The sequence below is a fragment of the Tursiops truncatus genome, chromosome 19, assembly GCF_011762595.2.
Source record: "Tursiops truncatus isolate mTurTru1 chromosome 19, mTurTru1.mat.Y, whole genome shotgun sequence".
NCBI classification, from domain to species: domain Eukaryota; kingdom Metazoa; phylum Chordata; class Mammalia; order Artiodactyla; family Delphinidae; genus Tursiops; species Tursiops truncatus.
In genome coordinates, this window is record NC_047052.1 from 28,718,701 (window position 1) to 28,737,614 (window position 18,914).

Below are 18,914 nucleotides of genomic sequence, written 5' to 3' on the forward strand. Positions count from 1 at the left end.
ACTGGGGCTAGTGCTGTAGCACAAGGGAGTGAAAACGAGAAACAGGTGCCCTCGCTCGCTCTCCAAGGAGGGTGGGCTGGTTCCTTAAATGGGGTGAGGGTAGGGGCCGTTTGGTGGGTTGGGCCGGAGGGGTGGCTTAGGTGGTCTGCCCACTCCCAGGGTGGTGCTGTGTGCAGAGATCATGCGCAGTACCCTGACTTTACTCTCGGCACTTCAGAAATGGCGGTTGGTTTGTGGCCCTTTTAAAGTATCCTGCTGTTCACAATTGCCCCGACTGCGCATGCGAGGTTATTTTTTGTCTCTCAGTTTCTTTTTTTTTTTTTTTTGGCCACGCAGTGCGGCATGTGGGATCTTAGTTCCCCGACCAGGGATCGATCCTGTGCCTCCTGCACTGGAAGTGCAGGGTCTTAACCACTGGACAGCCAGGAAGTCCCTCTTACAGTTTCTTTGTAAATGAAGAGACGTTTGTCCAGGTTCAAGTGCAAGCACTCTGGTAGAGAGTCCCAGGTCCCAGCCTATCTCAGTATCTCTTTTAAAAAAGTGGAAATTGGGTGTGAGAGGTGATAAGATCCCTTTGGGAGGGCTTGTGGAGGAACTTCCATTCTTGGCAAGGCAATAGGTGTTCCAACCAAATGCCGGATGCTAACCTCTCCCACCTTCACCTTTCAAATATTTTATTGCAGGAGTCCTGGGATCATTATTTTTTTTCACTGTCTCTAGATAAGCCTTGCCCCTGTGAAGCCCAATACAACCATGTGAAAGGTACTTGCACTACAAGCAGGAAAAGTGAAGCTTCCCCATGGGGGTGGCCATGTGACTGCCCTGTCTGAAATGCCATTAGCAATCCTTTCTCCTGCTTCTTTAACCCTTGACCAGTTGTCTAATGCTGTCCTTTGTTCCTCTGTTTCCTAGGGACTAAGTGTCTTGATTTGCTGAGTGAGGACACAGACTTATTAGCAAAGGACATGAACTGTTCTGTGTCCAGCTTCTGCGGCTGCCGGCCACATCACTTCAATCTCTGCCTCTGTGGTCACGTCGTCTCCTCCTCTTCTATTCTCTGTGGATCTTCTAAGGATGCTCGCTGGATTTAGGGCCTATCTGGATAATCCAGGATGATCTCACCTTAAGATCCTTAATTTAATTACATCTGCCAAGTCCCCTTTTCCAAATAAGGTAATAGTCGCAGATCCCAGGATTTGACATGGATAGCTCTTGAGGGGCCATTTTTCAGCCTACCACAAGTACAAGGGACTCAGAAACCCAGCAGAAGGAACAGATGAAAGGAGATCCGCTTCCCTTTGAATCTGAGATGCAGCCACCTGGCACCGCTACCCGTCCTCCGTCCCCAAACTCCCACTAGTCACCCCAGACCTGCCCTCTAGGCCTCCCAGAGCAGGCCTCTCCCGAAGCCAGTTTGCGAGGGCCCTTCCGGCGGTGTTCTCTCCCCATGAGACACACAGGGAACGGAGTCCTAAAGCAGCATGGTGGCTCAGCAGCCCACTTGGATGAGGAATCCTAGAATAAGGGATAAGGGGGGGTGGAAGGGATAAGAGGCAGGGAAGGGCTGGGGAATAACAAAGCCTTTTTCTCTCCCTCCGCTTTCAGAGGCGGGAAGTGTGCACTGTCTGCGGGTAGGCATTTGCGGCGGTACACACTGGCAGGCAGGCGGGCGGGGCAGTGTCCCCCCCTGCACACGGTGGGAAGTGGGTGGCTGCGCGCACCCGGCTGTGCGCGAGGCAGCGGGGGTGGGGGTGGGGGGCAGCGCCCGAACGTGCACACGGCGGGGGAGGGGGGAACGGCTGCCGCAGTGCGCGCTTCCGCCCAAGCTGGTGCTCCCAGGCGAAGAGGAGGCGCGCGCGCCTGGGGCGCTGTGCCTACGCGCCCCCGCCTGGGGCTATAAAAGCCTAGCCACCTGCTGCCGCTAGTGCGTCCAATTGCCCGAGAAGCCAACTCCACCTCCTCCGGCGGCAGCTCCTCTCGACATGGATCCTGAGACCTGCCCCTGCCCTACTGGTGAGCCCCCGCCCCCATCCTGCGGCACAGCGCGCCCCTTTACTTGCAAAGAACCCCGTGCCCTACGCCTTTGCTCAAGGACATTTGGGGAAAGGGAGTCATTTCCCCCAAGGGGCCTGGCCCCACCCCAAGTTTCACCACTTTAACCCTTCCTGTGGTACCTCCCTCTCTAGGCGGCTCCTGCACCTGCGCTGACTCCTGCAAGTGTGAGGGATGCAAATGCACCTCCTGCAAGAAGAGTGAGTGTGGGGACCCCTCTGCCCTTCCCCTCCCTGCTGTGCTCCCCAGAGCACAAGGCCTGTCCACGCAATACAGAGCGAACCCTAGGCCCCCTGTTACATTGCTTTGAAGTAACAGAACCACGCGGGAGGCCTTAAGACTCAGTTGCAGGGGCCCCTCCCTCAATGATTGTTACCTTAGGCCCTACGGTGGCAAGATGTTTTTGTAAATTCCCGGAAGATTCTAATGGGCAGTTGGGATTGAGAACTGCTATCCTGGTCCAATTCCTCCCCTCAAAACCTCCAGTGCCTGGGGAGCCATTAGTGAGGCTGGGGGTTAGCTCTGGAGTTGGGGTCCCTTGGGCTCTCTCAGGCCTTTGTGGATCCCCTCGATTTTACCCCCCCTGAATCTCCCCAAAGCAGTTGAACACGCAGGGGGAGAAGGAGGTGGGGGGAAGGCGCCCTTCTTCTTTGCGTGTTAGACTAGGTGTGGAGCACCCCCACCCCACCCCCTGGCCATGAATCTCCTGGACTCCCTACACCTGTACCATCTCTGCTCCTGCAGCTTTATCCTTCAAGGCCATTTACCCTGGATGTTTTCTCCTCCAGGCTTACAGCTCCCCAGTGTGGGCCTAATACCCCCATCCCGGGGAGTCCTGTGCTCACAGAAGGGGCTGTGGGCTAGTTACTAGGTACCCCTCTCCCAGGGTAGCCCAGAGCATAGCTGACAGAACAGAGATGCTGAGTCAACCCAGGTGTGAGACTAGGAAGGGGGCAGTGACCTCTGGCATCCCTCCTTTTCCCCCTCCCTCTTGATGGGGACAGATGGGGGAGGCGAGGCCATCAGACTGGGTGCCCCCATTTTATCTGCAGGCTGCTGCTCCTGCTGCCCCGCAGAGTGTGAGAAATGCGCCAAGGATTGTGTGTGTAAAGGCGGAGAGGGCGCCGAAGCTGAGGAGAAGTGCAGCTGCTGCCAGTGAGGACGTGCCCCGTGCGAAACGTGTGTAAATAGTGCTGGGTGGCCCAGCGCCACCTGTCCCCGTGGTGAGGCTCGGCGGCGTGTCCCCTTCCCCTGCTAGCCACTGGCAAGTGACAGTAAATCCTATGAATGACATAAAGCAAGGACTGGTCTCTTCTTAAAGGGGCAGGACATGGAGGGTAGAAGGAGCCTCATCTGAGGGGACAGCTCAGTTGAAATATAAAATCCTGAGATTGGCCACTGGTCTTTCTGGGACTCGAATGGAACTTCGGGGGCTGAGGACATCCTCCCGCACCTTCATATGCCACTTGACCCTCTTGCCAAGTCAAGCTTAACTCTGGGGAAAGAGGGGAGACCAGACCCATATGGGTCTGTCTCTTTCTCCTGCCTCTCAGCCTCACTCTCTGCATCTGTACAATGGGGTTGGGGGAAGTTAAAACCAGCCCCCAGCCCCAAAGGCCTGCAGTTTCTGGAATTTTCTAGCTGCTCCTGCAAAGCTGCCTGTTTTCAGGGTCATTAGAGGAGAGGCCAGGAGGCCTGGGGCCTGTCTTGGGAAACCGTTCAGCTGCGTTTCCAAGGTCACCGCCCTGAGCAGCCTGTCTCCCCGAACAGATCGTTCAGCTCCTTTTCAAACCTTCTCATTTGGTAGTTTGTGTCCAGCTCCTTCCCTCTTCAAGAGGAAGTAGGGTAATGAGTGCTTCAATCCACAGTAGTTGTGGTACAGTCCTTGATAAAAGGGAACACGCAGATTCTACCTGGGTTGAATGGAAAAGAAAAATAGAATTCTGGCAGAGAAAAGTTTCCCAGTTAAGAGAACACAGTGCTGCAAACATGTCAGTTTTCCTCCAAGTTGCTTTATCAGGACAGTCCATTCAAAAGCCCACCAGGATTTTGTTTTTTAGCCCAACAGGCTGAGTTTCAAAAAACAGTGCCAGAAAAGCCAAGCCAGTGTTGGAAAGGAACAACAAAAAAGGCTTGTTCTAACCGCATACCAGTTCTTGTTCTAAAGCTCTAGGAAGTGGTGTCGGCTCAGGAATAGATCAGTGGGACAGAGAGGATAGTTCAAAAATAGACCCCAGTGCAGCTGCAAGTAAGAGACATGAAATCATCAGCGAAAGGATACACTAGTTAGTGAAAAGTGCTGAAACAATGGGCTACCCCTTTGCATATCAGATAAAAAATAATTTCCAATTGACTTAAACACCCAGGAGCAAAATCAAAGCTGTAAGAGAATTTGGAAGAGGAAAATAGGAGAATGCTTATTACTTTGGGGTAGAGATACCTCTTTTAACTAAGACACCAAAAAGATTGATAAATGTGAGTTTATCTTGTACAAAGTTCTCTTAAGTACATTATCTTACGTGATCCTTACAACTCTAGAAGAATGGTATGATTAGTAAACCCATTTTACAGATGGGGCAATAGGGCTTAGGGTAATCTGCATGCAGTCTACTGAAAGATAAACTGAGGCATATTAAAATGTTTTAAGAGTTGATTTGAGCAAATATCTATTCAAATCGGGCAGCATCCAATGTAGCAGATAGAAAGGAACTCAGAGGAGCTGCACAGAATGAAAGACTTTTATAGCTAGTAGGGAACAAGGAAGTCATAACAGGCAAAAAAGCAGGTTGGTTATTGCAGTTACTTTCCTTCAAGGGATGGCAGGGGCCTCTCAGGCAGATTACCTAACTAGTGCTGATCAGGTGATTCCTGATTGGTTAAAGATTTCTGGGCGGGCCGAAGTTCCTGGTGACATGGGGCTTAGCATAAGCAACTCCATTTTGAGCCTGCTGTCTTGTGCTTAACAGGCAACAAAGCTAGAATGTGGTAGAGCCAGGATTTGAACCCAGGCTGTCTGACTAAAGTCTAGGCTCTTAAACCTAACCATGCTTGTCTTCTCTGTTTGTTTCTGGCTTGCCTTGTGTTACAAAAAGCATCAAAACAAAGCTAAATTACCTCACACCCATTAGGATAGTGTCTGTCCCTTTGGGCTGCTGTAACAAAATACCAGAGATTGGGCAGCTTATAAACAAGAGAAATTTATTTCTCACACTTTGAGAGACTAGACGTCTGAGTTTAGGGTGCCAGCATGGTTGGGTGAAGCCCCTTTTCTGGGTCAGAGACTTCTCATTGCATCCTCACATGGTGGAAAGGACTAGGGGCTCTGTGGGGTTTCTTTTATAAAAGCACTAATCCCATTCATGAGAGCTCTACCCTCATGACCTAAGCACCTCTCAAAGGCCCCAAAGGACACAAATATTCAGACCGTAGCAGATGACCAGTATCAGGAAGACAAAAATAACAAAAAAACAAATAAGTGTTGGCAAGGATGTGGAGAAATTGGAACCTTTGTGCACTATTGGAGGAAATGTAAAATGGTGATTCCTCCAAAAATTAAAAGTAGAATTACCTTATGATCCAGCAATTCCACTCCTGGGTATATACCCAAAAGAATTGAAAGCAGGGTCTTGAAGAGAAACTTGGAGGGTATTTTAGCAGTAGTTACTCAAATTGAAAACATACATACCTTCAACCCAGGAAGTTCACTGTCCCATCGTTGGTATCAGCAGAAGCCTCAAAACAAGCTAAATATCCTTCAGGAGTGAAGTATAAAAATGGTCATAATGAACATCTGATAAAAACACACCTGCAATGGAAAGACCACCGCATCTTACCATTCAGTGGGGAAAAAAAACCAAGGTATATGTATAGTATAGTGCTAATCACATTAAAAGGGAAATTTATATATGTGTGTATGTGTGTGTGTGTGTGTGTGTGTGTGGGCAAGGGTGTCTTTGATGAACGTGTGCATGATGGTGGTGACAGAGGTGCTCAGGGCGTCGTGATTTGGAAGGAGATCTTGCAGAGGTAGGCTAGTTCATCACCTCCACAATGTTGATGATCTTCTCACAATAAATATATCTATTCTTTCTATCCCACCATCTAATGCCAGAATCCACCAGCCTCTGTTCCTATTGCCATGGTGACAGGAAACTATCTCCCAAGGCAGTCCCTTCCAGTCGTCACCAGCTCTAATTGCAAGAAAGGCCCTTCCCACCCAGAGCAGAATCTTTATTCCTGGTACTGCCCTTGGGACCACAGAGCACAAGTCTATTCTCTTCTTTTCAGCATGGCATAAACATGTAGTTGTGGCATCAGAAAGTCCTGGGTTCAAATCCCCACACTGCCACTTACAGCTGTGTGACCCTGAACAGGCCATGTAGCTCTTCAGTGCCTCATCTGTAAAACTGAGATACTAACAGCATCTGCCTTGTAGGACTGTGCCGAGGTCTAAGTGAAATACACTCAGAACGTCCTGATGCCTAGTTCGTGCTCAATATTACGCCCCATGACTACTACGGCAGATGAGAGATAATTGCAAACATGTTGACTCCTTCCATCAAGACCTGGGGTCTTCATCCTTTCCCCTCGGATCTGGGCAGGCTCTGTGGCTTCTTGACCAATCAAAAGTGGTGAAAGTGACCTGTGCTAGTTTCAGGGCCCAGGGCTTAAGAGACACAGCTACCACTCCTGTCTCTTGGGACTCTCACCCTTGGCGCCCTGCGCCAAATGTAATTACCCTGAGGCCACCATGCCGAAGAGGCCACAGGAGGGAGCTCTGGTCTTTAGTTCCAGCTGAGCTCAGCCATCCAGCCACGCCTGCTAGGGTGCCAGACACGTGAGTGAAACTGTCTTAGATCCTCCAGACCAGCCCATCCACCAACTGAATGCCACCAAGTGACCTCAGACAGTGACACATGAAACAAAAGAATCACCCAAATGAGTGCTTCTCAAATTCCTGACCCACAAAACCAGGAGCGACAATAAACTGGTTGTTGTTTAAACTGCAGTTTTGGGTGATTTGTTGCACGGCTACAGGAGCAACCACTGTCCACATATCTGAAGGTAACTGTTTTCTTGCAGATTGAGCCTGCCCACCCCTCTCAGCTGTTGCTCACATGATGGGGTTTTGAGTCTTAGGACTATTGTGATCAACTGTCTTCTGGACTGTTGAAGCCCAATAATGAACACAGCCCTCAGGGTGGTCTGCCCAACTGTGCCAGTTAAGAATCTACCCAGAATGATTTAAACAAAAAAGGAAATTTTGGACTCACAGTGGCTTCAGGCTTGGCTGGATCCAGGTGCTCCAATGATATTGTCAGGCTCCATTTCCTTTACAATAAATTTATTCTCAGGCTCTTTCTCATGGAGACAAAGGCTCTAGAAACTCAGCTTCACACGCTTTCAGGTTGAAGTCTAGATGGAAAGAGTATCTGTCATTCTCCTAGCATTTCCAGGAGGAGTTCCATTGATTCTCTCTGGTTCATGGCTAGGTGACCCAATCAGAGCCAATCACTATGTCCAGGAAGATGGAATTTCCTGGGAGCCCACGAATGGGGCCTACTCCATCCATCCACCTTAGTCCACATGGATTAGGAGTAGGGAAGAGTGATTCTACAAAGGAAACCTAAGGGTACTGTCACAGGGTAAGGATGAATGGATGACTCAGCAGCAGAACTAAAAATACCCCCATTAGCAGTTAAAAAGAGACGAAAAGTCACCTCCCTCATTCTGGATGGCACACTTCTATTAATGCAGACTAGGGCCACATCATTGCCTCATACTGATAGCTCACACCACACTTGTAGAGGGGTGTTTTTCCTCATCTTATGCTGCTTGGCTTCATTTTCCTCACTTCCTACCACATGAGGACTGCAGGCATTAGAAAGGCCTCACTCTCCACCTCTGTCCCGCAAGGCTTACATGGGTACAGAGATAAGCAAAACTGGGCCTGGGCTGCCCTTCACCTTTGCCGATTGGTCCTCCCTCTCCTCTCAGAGTCAAAATGACTTAAGGGAGACAGCTAGACCTGAAAACAAATTTTACTGCCAACACAGATGGCCCAAACCCAGGGCTTGATTCAATAGTTTACAGGGCAAAAATAAGCGTTATTGTCTCCTCAGTGAGTTGGACTGTTTCCCCTGAGTGGACAAGGGACCATCTGGTTTATAAGAAACCAGGAATTTTGCATACAATGTGGGTGCGTATGTAACAACAGCAGCAAAATCTGCCCACCATCCAAAGAGCAGCCCTCCCATGCTCTCAGTCCACGGGGCTGCCAGACACAGCGAGATTTCTGAGACCTTGGCTCTAACATCAGAGCGTGTTTGCATGTGACCCTCAAATTCTAGTACAATCTGATCATTTGACAAATGAGTAAACTGATGCTCAGGGGAGCCCTGGCCCATAACAGCCCCAAGGTCGCTCAGCAAGTGAGTGGCAGAGTGACCATTAGAATTTAGTCCTTCTGACAATTCAACTCTCCTGCCCTGCATGGAGTTTCTGAGTGACCACATGACCACACAGATCCCAGAGTGGTGAAAAACAAGTTTTTTACTTTCATTTTGTAATCGGCCCTAATGCCGGGAGGCAGGGCTGGGAAGGGAGGACACATCAGGGGATTTACCCCTATTAATTGATTTGACAAATATTTATTAAGCGCCAACTGTAAACCTGGCCCTGGGCCGAGGGCTGGAAGCACATTTCAGGGGCAGTGAGCGCTCTTGGTGTTTTCAGTGGCAGGTAGCTGTGGAGGGACAAAGGTTGCAGAATCACACACTTTCCTATGTATTACAGACATGGGCAGTGCCAGGAAGGAAAGGACAAGCTGTTTACCAGCGCATTCCACAGGCATCCTGACCTAGCACAGGGGTCAGGACGGGCTCCCAGGAGAAAGTGACGTCTGAGCTGAGCTGTGAAGGCATTTCCACAGGATTTTACAGTAAATGCTGTGAGGACGGCCTGTCCTCCGCCCACCCCCTCACTAAACTCCCTACTGCAGCAACCAGCATTCCCTAAACCTGCCACCAACCTTCCAGTAACCTGCTCATCTGATGACACACTCTGGACAATCCCAGGATAACGATCTAAGATCCATTTCACAGCAGCCAGACATGTGCCAGCAGGGAAGCAGGATGTATCTCCCCAGAAAGGAATTTGGACCGCACTTCTACTCTTCCCCTCTGCATCTACTGGGGAAGAAAGTTCTTGTGAGGTTTTCCCTTCCAAATGTTCCATGGGAATGCCAACTTTCCACCCGGCTGCTTCTTCCACGGGCTGGAATACAACTCCTTCCTCTTCCCCTGCCTGGCGAAGACTTTCTCACCCTCAGGCCCAAGGCAAGGGCCCACCTGACTGGCCCACCTCCTCTCAGGCTGGACTGGGTCTCCCCTCTGTTCCCCCTGCCTCCATCCTAGCCATGACCCTGGTATTACTTTTCCCCACGCACCCATGAGGCTGCCCCAATGACTATGAGTTTCCTGGGTACAAGGCTTATGGCTTCTTGATCTTTATTCTCCCCTGTTGGTGATGTCTACCCTTAGAGTGACTTCAGCATCTGCTGGGCCCACTGATTCTAACCAGGCTCTGCCACTCACTAGCTCTGTGACCTCGGGCAAGTTACTTAACTTCTCTGGGCCTCCATACTCTAAAATGGGAATGATGACTAGTCCTTACCTCACAGGGTTGTTAGAGGATTAAATGAGAGCTCGCACATAACACGCTTACACTTTCCCTATCGCATGCTAAAGCACTCGATATACAGCATATGTCATCAATAACCAGCCCATGGGTTTAATATGATGCTACACAATTTTTAAGCCCTGACGGGTGCAAAGAGTTTTTTTTTTAATCTGTCCTGACTTCCCACCGGTTTTCCCCCGGAGCAGGATCCGCAAGACCCACTCTCTTAGGTTCAAGCACAGGGTACCGGACGCGGTGGGGAGGGTTGGGGTGGGGCGTGCTGGGGTAGGGGGAAGGCGGTGGCGGGAACTGCGCACACAGCGAAGGGCAGGGGTCAGGGTGCTCCGCGCACAGCCCAGCACAGCCCTGCATGCGGGGTCCGCGCTCTGCACCCGGCCCTCCCTCGCCGAGGCGCACCTAGGGCGGCTACTGAGAACTGGTGCCGGGTGGTCCGTGTGCACAGCTCGGGGCGCCGCGCGGGCCGCCAGTGACTCAGCGCGGGGCGTGTGCAGGCGGCGCCCGCCCCGGAGGGCTTTTGCACTCGCCCCGGCTCCTTCCCGCTATAAAGGCAGCCCACAGCGCCCTCCGCTCCAGCACGCCCCCTCGACTTCCTTGCCATACTTCGTGACGCAGTCTCCGGACCCCAGCCTCCGCTTCGTCTCGCCATGGATCCCAACTGCTCCTGCACCGCGGGTAAGGAGATCTGGTTCGGGATTGGGTGTCAGTTGTAGAACTAGAGAAGCAATTTCTGACTCGTCACTCACTTTCCGGGCACAAATTGCCCCTTTCGAAAGCGTTTTGGTGTACCCGCCTCTATTCTAAGTTAAACTAGGAGATCCCGTTTGACCGATAAGGAGATCAGAGTTCGTGGCTTGCCCAGGTTCCCACGAGTTGGTTGTGGAACTGGGACTCAAACCCGGGCTCCTAGCACCCATGCCCGCGTTCGAGTCTCCGGGAACCGTTTTTATGTCGGCCGTTCTCTTTGCAGGCGGATCCTGCGCGTGTCCCGGCTCCTGCAAATGCAAAGACTGCAAATGCACCTCCTGCAAGAAGAGTAAGTGGAATTGTCTCTACATCTACCCCTAACGCGCCCACCCCTCCGCCGGGCCCGCCCCTCACGCCTCCAGCCCTCTACACCACGGAGGGAATTTAAATAGGGCAGTAGGTACCCCTTCCCTAGGGACGGTGGCGCCTCCACTGGAGAGGACGGGAAGCCTCATTAATCCTCTGTTCCAAGCGCTCATCTCTGCCGCCTCCTTCCCTTCCCCAGGCTGCTGCTCCTGCTGCCCCGTGGGCTGCGCCAAGTGTGCCCAGGGCTGCATCTGCAAAGGGACCTCAGACAAGTGCAGCTGCTGTGCCTGATGTCGCGGAGGGCCTGCCCCGGGTGTAAATAGAGCAACCAGGACAAACCTACATTCCTCTTTTTTTTTTGTCCTATAAAATACAAGAATGATAATAAAAGTGGTTGGCTTTATTCTGGCTGTTTTCCTTAACTTGACCAGAGCTGGGGTGAGGGACTGGACTAGCAGTACACAGACTTGGTTTCTGGACCAAAATGTTAGCCCTTAACAAACCCAGTGCCTTGTTCAAGCCACATTACCCCACTGGGCTTCATCTTTTGTAAAATGGAAGAGCCTTAGGCCAGATGCTATAAGGACACTGGGCACATACAGGGTCCCCTCTGTTTTCAAGTCAAGGGTTGGTGGCACAGAAACTTCTCAATCCAGAATCCTCATTCTCCATGGTTTCCCTGTTCAACTGCAGTTCCTCGCTGGATTTTAGTCTTCAGTGACTAAAGGGGTGGAAAACTCCCTCACCTGCTTGAATCTAAATGGGGGGTCTAAAAAATCCCTGTGGTGAAGGAACAGATTTCATTTCCCATCCGTTGCAGACCTAAACCTTGGTAAAAAACAGAAACAAAAAAATATATAAAAATGCCACAGAACAATACAAAGCCCATGTTTTCAGATTCCACACACGTAATTTCAGTCAATATATGAAAAACAAACAAAATCAGAGATTTAAAAACGTCGCACACGTGTTCATCGAAGGTGTCCATTGAGCACCGTTGCAATCTGTCCTTCCAAAATCCAGCCCTTGGCTACTTGAAAGCCGCAAAATAACTAGGGCTGTGGAGGGAATTACACCGTCATTTCCCATGAAGAGGGCGTGTGCCTGAGAATTGGTTCCAGATGGACTATTTCACGTCTGCCCATGCTGGGTGATGGCAGATTCTGCAGTCTGGAGGGTATGGTGGTGTTTATTAGGCAGGAGTGAGGTGCCCTGTGACTTGTAACTAATGCCAGCAGTTAGTCCCCCTGGCTGTTTGTGGAGGGAATGGCTATTTGATGTAAAATAAAAGAGAAAGACAAGTCAGGTGGCCCAAGAGTCAAGACCATGCTTGCCCACAGGTGCCCTGTGTGAAGAGGGGGTTTCAGAAACCAGCCTGTGCTGAGTGCATGGGCGTCTCAGTTCACAGCCTGTTTTGCCACAGGTGGTATGGCCTGGGCATGTTACTCAACATCTGAGTCTCTATTTTCCCAATTGTGAAAAAGAGATGATATCTCTATGTGGGGATTAAATGATAGTGTCCTGGCTTAATAAACAGTGGCCGTTATGATCATTATGTCCACACTGACATTCATGAAGAGAGAATCCTTTTAGCTCCCAACAAGCTCTTGGGGAAAAGCTCACTGGTTTAGAAGCATTATTCTGGGTTGGAGGTTAAGGATGGGATTGGAAATTTGCTGATCCGGTGCCAAAGGGAGTATGGATGACCTCCAAAGAGACCCCCAGGACAAGATGCTGCCACAGCATTTGGACAGACTCAGAAGTCATTCCCATGCTTCATGTCGTTTGATCTGCACAGGAACCAGTGAGAGAGTGAATGTGCAGGGGCTGGAGTGATTGTGCTGATTCCAGAGAGGTTAAGCAACCTGCCCAAGGTCACACAGCTCAGAGGGCAGAGGTCTGAACCCACACTACAGCTGACCTCACGCCCTGGCCACAGCTGGCAGATAATGATGTCACTGAATGCTAAATCCTGCCTCTCACTATTCAGAGTTAGAAGGACCTCTCGAAATGGACAGATTGTGCTCCTGGCTTGACACATGGAAAACTGAATTCCAGAGAGGTCACAGAACTATACAGACTGCCTGCTCAGTGCTCTTCCCATTGCTGCCCCTGTGCCAGCTTTCAACATCCTCATCTGTCGTATGAAGTCCTGGTGTAAGATCGTGGGTGAGGGCATGATGCTGCAGTCCGCCTGCATGAGTGCCAATCTCACCTGCATCACTTACAGCCACAGGACATAATCTCTCTGTGGCTCAGTCTCCTCCACTTTTTGTTTTGTTTTGTTTTTGTTTGTTTTTTTTTTTTGCGGTACGCGGGCCTCTCGCTGCTGCGGCCTCTCTCGCCGCGGAGCACAGGCTCCGGATGCGCAGGCTCAGCGGCCATGGCTCACGGGCCCAGCCGTTCCGCAGCATGTGGGATCCTCCCGGACCGGGGCATGAACCCGTGTCCCCTGCATCGGCAGGCAGACTCCCTACCACTGCGCCACCAGGGAAGCCCGGTCTCCCCCACTTTTAAAGGGGCAAAATAAAAGCATATGATTCAGGAGATTAAAGAACTAGTACATGAAAAGAATTTAGTATGGTGCTTGGCACGTGGTGAGTGGTCTACAATGTTCGCCATTTATTATTATTATTAACATAGGAGGTATTTATTTACCTCTAGACACAGAAACAGTGGTGGTGTGCCTAGCTGTGTGTCCTATGTTGTCCTCATCAACTGAACAGCACTGGGGATTTATAACCCTGAGCACAACAGTCTGTGCCCTTTGCTACCACTTGCACCAGTATTTTACTTAACATTTTTCCTTTAATGACTTATATGTTTTAAAATATATTTGTATTAGCATTCTCCAGAGAAACAGAACCAGCAGGATGTAGGTAGGTAGGTAGATAGAGAGATAGATAAAGAGAGTGAGAGATTTATTTTAAGAAATTGGCTCATGCAACTGTGGAAGCTGGCACAACTGAAGTTTATAGGGCTAGCCAGCAGCCTGGAAATTCCAGTAGGAGTTGATGTTGGTTGCAATCTTGAGTCTAAAGGCCGTCTGGAGGCCCAATTCCCTCCTCTTCAAGAGACCTCAGTTTTTCTCTAAGGCCTTCACTGACTGGATGAGGCCTTCCACATTATGAAGGGTAATCTGCTTTTCTCAAAGTCTACTGATTTAAATGTTAATCACATCTGAAAAATATCTTCACGGCAACATCAGGCTAGCGTGTGACCAAGGATTGGGTATGACAGCCTAAAACACGTGGGTACATAAAACTAACCGTTATAGACCACCACTTATCAAACTAGCACCCTCACAACTTCGAAAACCGCACTTAATCTCCCAACAAAGACAATAACAAGGTCATACTTCTGCCTAACATGACACAACTATCCTATCTACAACTGAAAATGTATAACACCATCCCCAGAGGAGGATGCAAAGTCCTTGGGTGATGGTCACTTTTGTACTTGATATCACATAACAAATACTGTGATGTTAACAACACGTAAACACTACAATGTAAAGTCAATACCTTCTATGTTATATGAGAAGGGGATAAAAGAGGGAAGAAAACAAAGATATTTGCCATATATATATAAACATATTTATAACAAAATAATGAAGCAGTACTCCTAACAATTACAGTTGTCATTTCTGTTTCTGGAACTGGTCATGTGGTTATAGCTGACATTTATAAACATCTTCTTACACTACCTATTCTGTATCCCCTTTGCTCCCTGCAAGCATCTCAGTTGGTCCTGGTTCTTTACGATGCTGGGGTGACCCAAACCTTCATTTTTGAAGGGTCTGAGCCTTTATCAGTCCTGCCTTGATTGGGTTGTTATAGTAGTTTTTCACTGACTTTAATCACAGAGCAGGGTAGTACTAAGAGATGCCCTAAGGGATCTTCTCTATTCCACAGGCTTTTTTTTACAGCCATTACAGAGTCTTAACCAATAAGCCTAGAGTAGTTGCTACTTCTTGCAACTAGCTCCGAGCAGCATAATATCATCAGTGTACTGGACCAGTATGATGTCTTGCAGAAAGAAAAGGCAATCTAGGTCCTTGAAAACAAAATCATGATATGGGCCTGGAGAGTTGATAAGCTTGAGGCTTCTCTCTGTTTAAAAGATTTCAAGCAGTACACTGATGTTGAAGATACATCAAAGGAAAACTTCGGGCCAAAGGAAAACTTTATCTTTGAACTTCTTCCCTGGGGAAGCTGACTGGATTCAGACCCGGTGGCACTACTTCCCAGCTGTGACCCTGGGCAAGTTATTTAACATCCTTGTGACTTACCTTTCCCACCAGCCAAATGGGCTCATAAATAACAGTATTCCTCTTTTTGAGTCTTTGTGAAGGTTGAAAGATAAACAATTAACCAGGTGGGACACACACACAATGCTGTCTAATGGTCAGTAATATTGAAAAGGAAACAATTATTTTTCTTGATATGCAGATGCCAGATCTGCCTATCACTTAAAATGACCCCTCCCCTGGGGGCATCCCACTTTCTGAACAACTTCCCTGGAGTGAGGTGGGCTGGCTAGGCTGTGGAGAGTCTCTGGAGAGTTTTGTGCAAAGGATCCAGACATATGTGCCCATACATCCTTTCAAACTTAGAGAGTGGAGGAAAGATGGAGCAGACAGAGGCCAGCGTCCGCCTTGAAACTGAGACAGAAAAATAGGGCCTAAGTCCCTCTGGCCACAGGGAAAGGAAAAGTACTGGGAGGCAAACGTCACATCCGCAGCTGGGACGCTGCACACAACTCCCTCGGCTCTTTCCACCGCCCGTGAGCACATGCCGGGGGGGCCGGGGGGGGGGGAGGGGGAGGAGGGCCGGGCGCGGCGCACACGGGTTCCGGAAAGGACGAACTTGAGCACCAAGGCAATGGGGCCTGGGGTGGCAAAGAGAGGGGGGACTGGGTTCCTGGAAGATCCCGGAACAAAGGTGACTGCCTACCTTGGGAAATTTGGGAAGGGGCGGGCAGGGAAGCTGGGAAACCGAGAGCCGCCCGGCACACCGTCCCTCCGCGAGTTCTAGCGCCAAAGGGGCGGCCGCAGCGCTGCACACCGACCCAATCTTTGCTCACGGAACCCTGCGCTCGGCCCGCCCGGCTGCGCACAGCCGGAACGGGGGCTGCCGGCTGCACAGGCGCAGATCCGCGCGCCGCGTGCAAGGCGGGGGCGGGGCCTCTGCGCCCGGGCCGCCTCCTCTGGGTATAAACTGACACGCCGGCTGCTAGGTTCCAACACGCCCCCAACCGGCCCAAGACCCTCTTCTTCGCTACTTGCTTTGGACCCCCGGCCTCACCTCGCCTCCAAATGGACCCCAACTGCTCCTGCCCCACTGGTGAGGAACCCCTGGCTCTAGAACTTAGGATGCCCCTTCCCCAATACCAAGAAGCATCCCTGGGTTTGGAGGAGGGAGGAACATTTTGAGCTTGAGCTGAAGTAGGCTTCTGTAGTTAACCCGGCTCGTGCTTTCTCCCTGGACAAGCGCCTTCATCCCCCATTAGAGTGTTTCCATCCAACTGGGGCTTCCATTTCAGAGGCGAGAGGCCTGAGGCTCAAGGCTGTTCTGCGCCACATCATCCAGGTGTCAGGGGGCTTCTGGGTCGGCCACAGTGCTCTGTCCAGGCCTCTGCATTCCCTGTGCCGGGTGCGAGGGGACATTGCCTGTTATGGGCTCAGACAAAAGGTCCTGGCCACCAGACCCAGGCATCCTGAATGGGCTCTGGAGCCTGGGACCATACCTGTGGGGTAAATACAAGGCAGTACACAGCCCTTTGCATAGAAGGGCAGAGAAGGAGAGGTGAGACTTCTGTCTGTTCTATGCTGGACAGGAGTCCCTAGCACTGGGCCCTGCACCCAGGAAGAGGTTGCAGGGAGGGATTACTGACCATCTGCTGTACCTCCTGCATCCCCCTCCCTGCTCACTGCTGGCCTTTCCCTTCCTGGCAGGCGGCTCCTGCAGCTGCGCTGGCTCCTGCACCTGCAAAGCCTGCAGATGCACCTCCTGCAAGAAGAGTGAGTGTAGGGCTTTCTCTGGGAACCTGGGGGCTGCAGCTACGGTGAGGGAGGGAACCCAGAGCGGGCTCTGAGTGTATGGCTCTGGCGGGGGGGCTGGTCTTCCTTTGCCCTTCGGCACCTGTCACTGCTGCTTCTGACTTTCTGCCTGTCCTGGGCTTAGATGGGGCAGGGCAGCCACTTTGTAGTGGAAGCCAAACCCCAAGGTCCTCCCAACTGTCTTGGAACAGAGCATGTTTTTCTGTACTCGGGGTCCTTTGGATCTGAGGGCTTGTGGCAGGGCTGCTGGTGGGCAAGGAGGAGCCTGGGAAAGTCATCGCTGACATCTGCTTTCGCCCCTCTCTCCCCAGGCTGCTGCTCCTGCTGCCCCGTGGGCTGCGCCAAGTGTGCCCAGGGCTGCCTCTGCAAAGGGGCCTCGGACAAGTGCAGCTGCTGTGCCTGATGTCACGGAGAGCCTGACCCGGGTGTCAATGGAGGAACACGGGCCGACCTGCATTTTTATACCGCTCTGACTTGATTGCTACATTCCCTTTCCTATGAAATATGTAAGTGGTAATAAAAGTTGTTGACACTATTCCGACTCGCCTTTCTTTTCTGTGCATTGGGAATAAGGGCTTTTGTGCCATCCAGGGCTGGTGTAGGAGACTGGGTGAGAAGTGCAGAGACTTGGGTACTGGAACAAAATGTGAGTCCCTAACAAACTGAGTGCCTAAGACAAGACACACTCCCTCACTGGGTTCATCTGCATAACACGGAACAGCATTAGACCAGATGCTCTAAGGGTGTCGAGCAGATACAAGGTCCCCTCCATTCTCATGTCAAGGGTTGGTGACATGGCAAGGGTTGGTGGCTTCTCAATGCCTCATTTCCCATCCTCTGATTTCCCTGGCTAACTTCACTTCCTCATAGATTTTAGGCTTGATGGACTCTAAAGAAGTTGGAATCACACCTCCAGGTACCTGGAAGTCTCAAACTCCCTGCACTGAAAGACGTGTGAATTTTCTAGCTGTGGTTTTTATTTTCCAACTTCACAAACCTAAACTGTGGTAAAATAAAATTAAGTGAACTACTAAGAAAAATTTAAAAGGATACAAAACCCAATTTTTGATTCAATAAATTTGAATAAATATATGAAGAACAGAGTAATACAGGAAAAATTTAAAAAGTAAAAACATGTTTGTTCACTTGAAACTAACACAATACTGTAAATCAGCTATACTTCAATTATTAAAAAAACCCACGTGTTCATCAAAGGAGTATGTTGAACGCTGAAAACACTTTCAAACACCCCACTGTGTGGACCACCCACACCTGGAGTAGCTCTTCCCCCCCATCCCCACAGGGAACATGTGTCTTGGCTGGCCCAGTGCCAGTGACAGGACACCTGCTACCCCTGAGAGCTCCCTGCGGTGAGTTGGCTCTGAATCTTTGGAAGTTCCTTAAGGTCAGGCTGAACTCTACCTTCAAAATCCAGCCCTTGGTTACTTGAAACCAGCAAAGTGACTAGGAATTTGCAGGTAATACCCAGCCATTTCCCAACAAGAGGCAGGTACCTGGAAACTGGTTCCAGATGAAGGACTTCACGTCTGCCTGTGCAGGGTAGCGTCAAATTCTGCATTTACAAAGTTGTGGTGGTATTTATTAGGAAGGAGTGAGGCGCTCAGTGACTTGTAAATAATGGCAATAGCTAGTCCTCCTGACAACTTTTGGATGGATTTGCTGTTTGATGTAAAGCCAAAGAGAACGAGGAGTCACGTGGCCCAAGTGTCAGGCCCACACTCACCCACAGGTGTCCTGTGTGCAGAGGGGATTTCAGGAGCCAGCCTGTGCTGGGTGCATGGGTGCTGGTGTCAGGCAGTCTTGGTTCACAGACCACAGTGGCACTTACCAGCCGCATATCCTAAATGAGTCGCTCAACCTCTCTAAGTCTCCATTTCCTATAAAAAGGAGATTATATCCCTATGTGGTATTGAGAGTGGCCTAGCTCCTCACTAGGGCTTAATAAACAGTGTCTATTATGATGCTTCTGTTCACAGTGACTTTACTGGGACAGAATCTTGTTTAATTCCAACAAGCTCTTGGGGAAAGG

At 50.3% G+C, this 18,914-nt stretch overlaps 2 protein-coding genes and 1 long non-coding RNA gene across 4 annotated transcripts in view; 2 read left to right on the forward strand and 1 right to left on the reverse strand.

Moving 5' to 3' along the window:
- Nucleotides 1–306: 306 nt before the first annotated feature.
- LOC117309000 (uncharacterized) overlaps nucleotides 307–18,914 on the reverse strand; it is a 36,148-nt gene continuing 17,540 nt past the window's right edge. Inside the window, exons 4-6 of the long non-coding RNA XR_012327871.1 lie at nucleotides 7,326–7,467; nucleotides 5,738–5,857; nucleotides 307–3,965 (exon numbers count right to left, since the gene is read on the reverse strand). This is a non-coding gene — a long non-coding RNA (uncharacterized lncRNA). The remainder of the gene's footprint in view (nucleotides 3,966–5,737; nucleotides 5,858–7,325; nucleotides 7,468–18,914) is intronic.
- Nucleotides 10,270–11,206, forward strand: LOC101323837 (metallothionein-2). The gene is made up of 3 exons (XM_004322332.3): nucleotides 10,270–10,425; nucleotides 10,721–10,786; nucleotides 11,003–11,206. The coding sequence occupies exons 1-3, from the start codon at nucleotides 10,398–10,400 to the stop codon at nucleotides 11,092–11,094; spliced, it is 186 nt and encodes a 61-aa protein (XP_004322380.1). The 5' UTR covers nucleotides 10,270–10,397; the 3' UTR covers nucleotides 11,095–11,206.
- On the forward strand, nucleotides 15,646–17,399 carry LOC117308999 (metallothionein-1E). Of its 2 annotated transcripts, XM_073795570.1 has the most exons (4): nucleotides 15,646–15,746; nucleotides 16,042–16,148; nucleotides 16,760–16,825; nucleotides 17,176–17,399. In XM_073795570.1, the coding sequence occupies exons 2-4, from the start codon at nucleotides 16,121–16,123 to the stop codon at nucleotides 17,265–17,267; spliced, it is 186 nt and encodes a 61-aa protein (XP_073651671.1). In that variant the 5' UTR covers nucleotides 15,646–15,746; nucleotides 16,042–16,120; the 3' UTR covers nucleotides 17,268–17,399. The 2 variants fall into 2 exon arrangements, with proteins under 2 accessions (XP_073651671.1, XP_033700407.1); XM_033844516.2 differs by lacking the exon at nucleotides 15,646–15,746 and having other exon boundaries at nucleotides 15,753–16,148.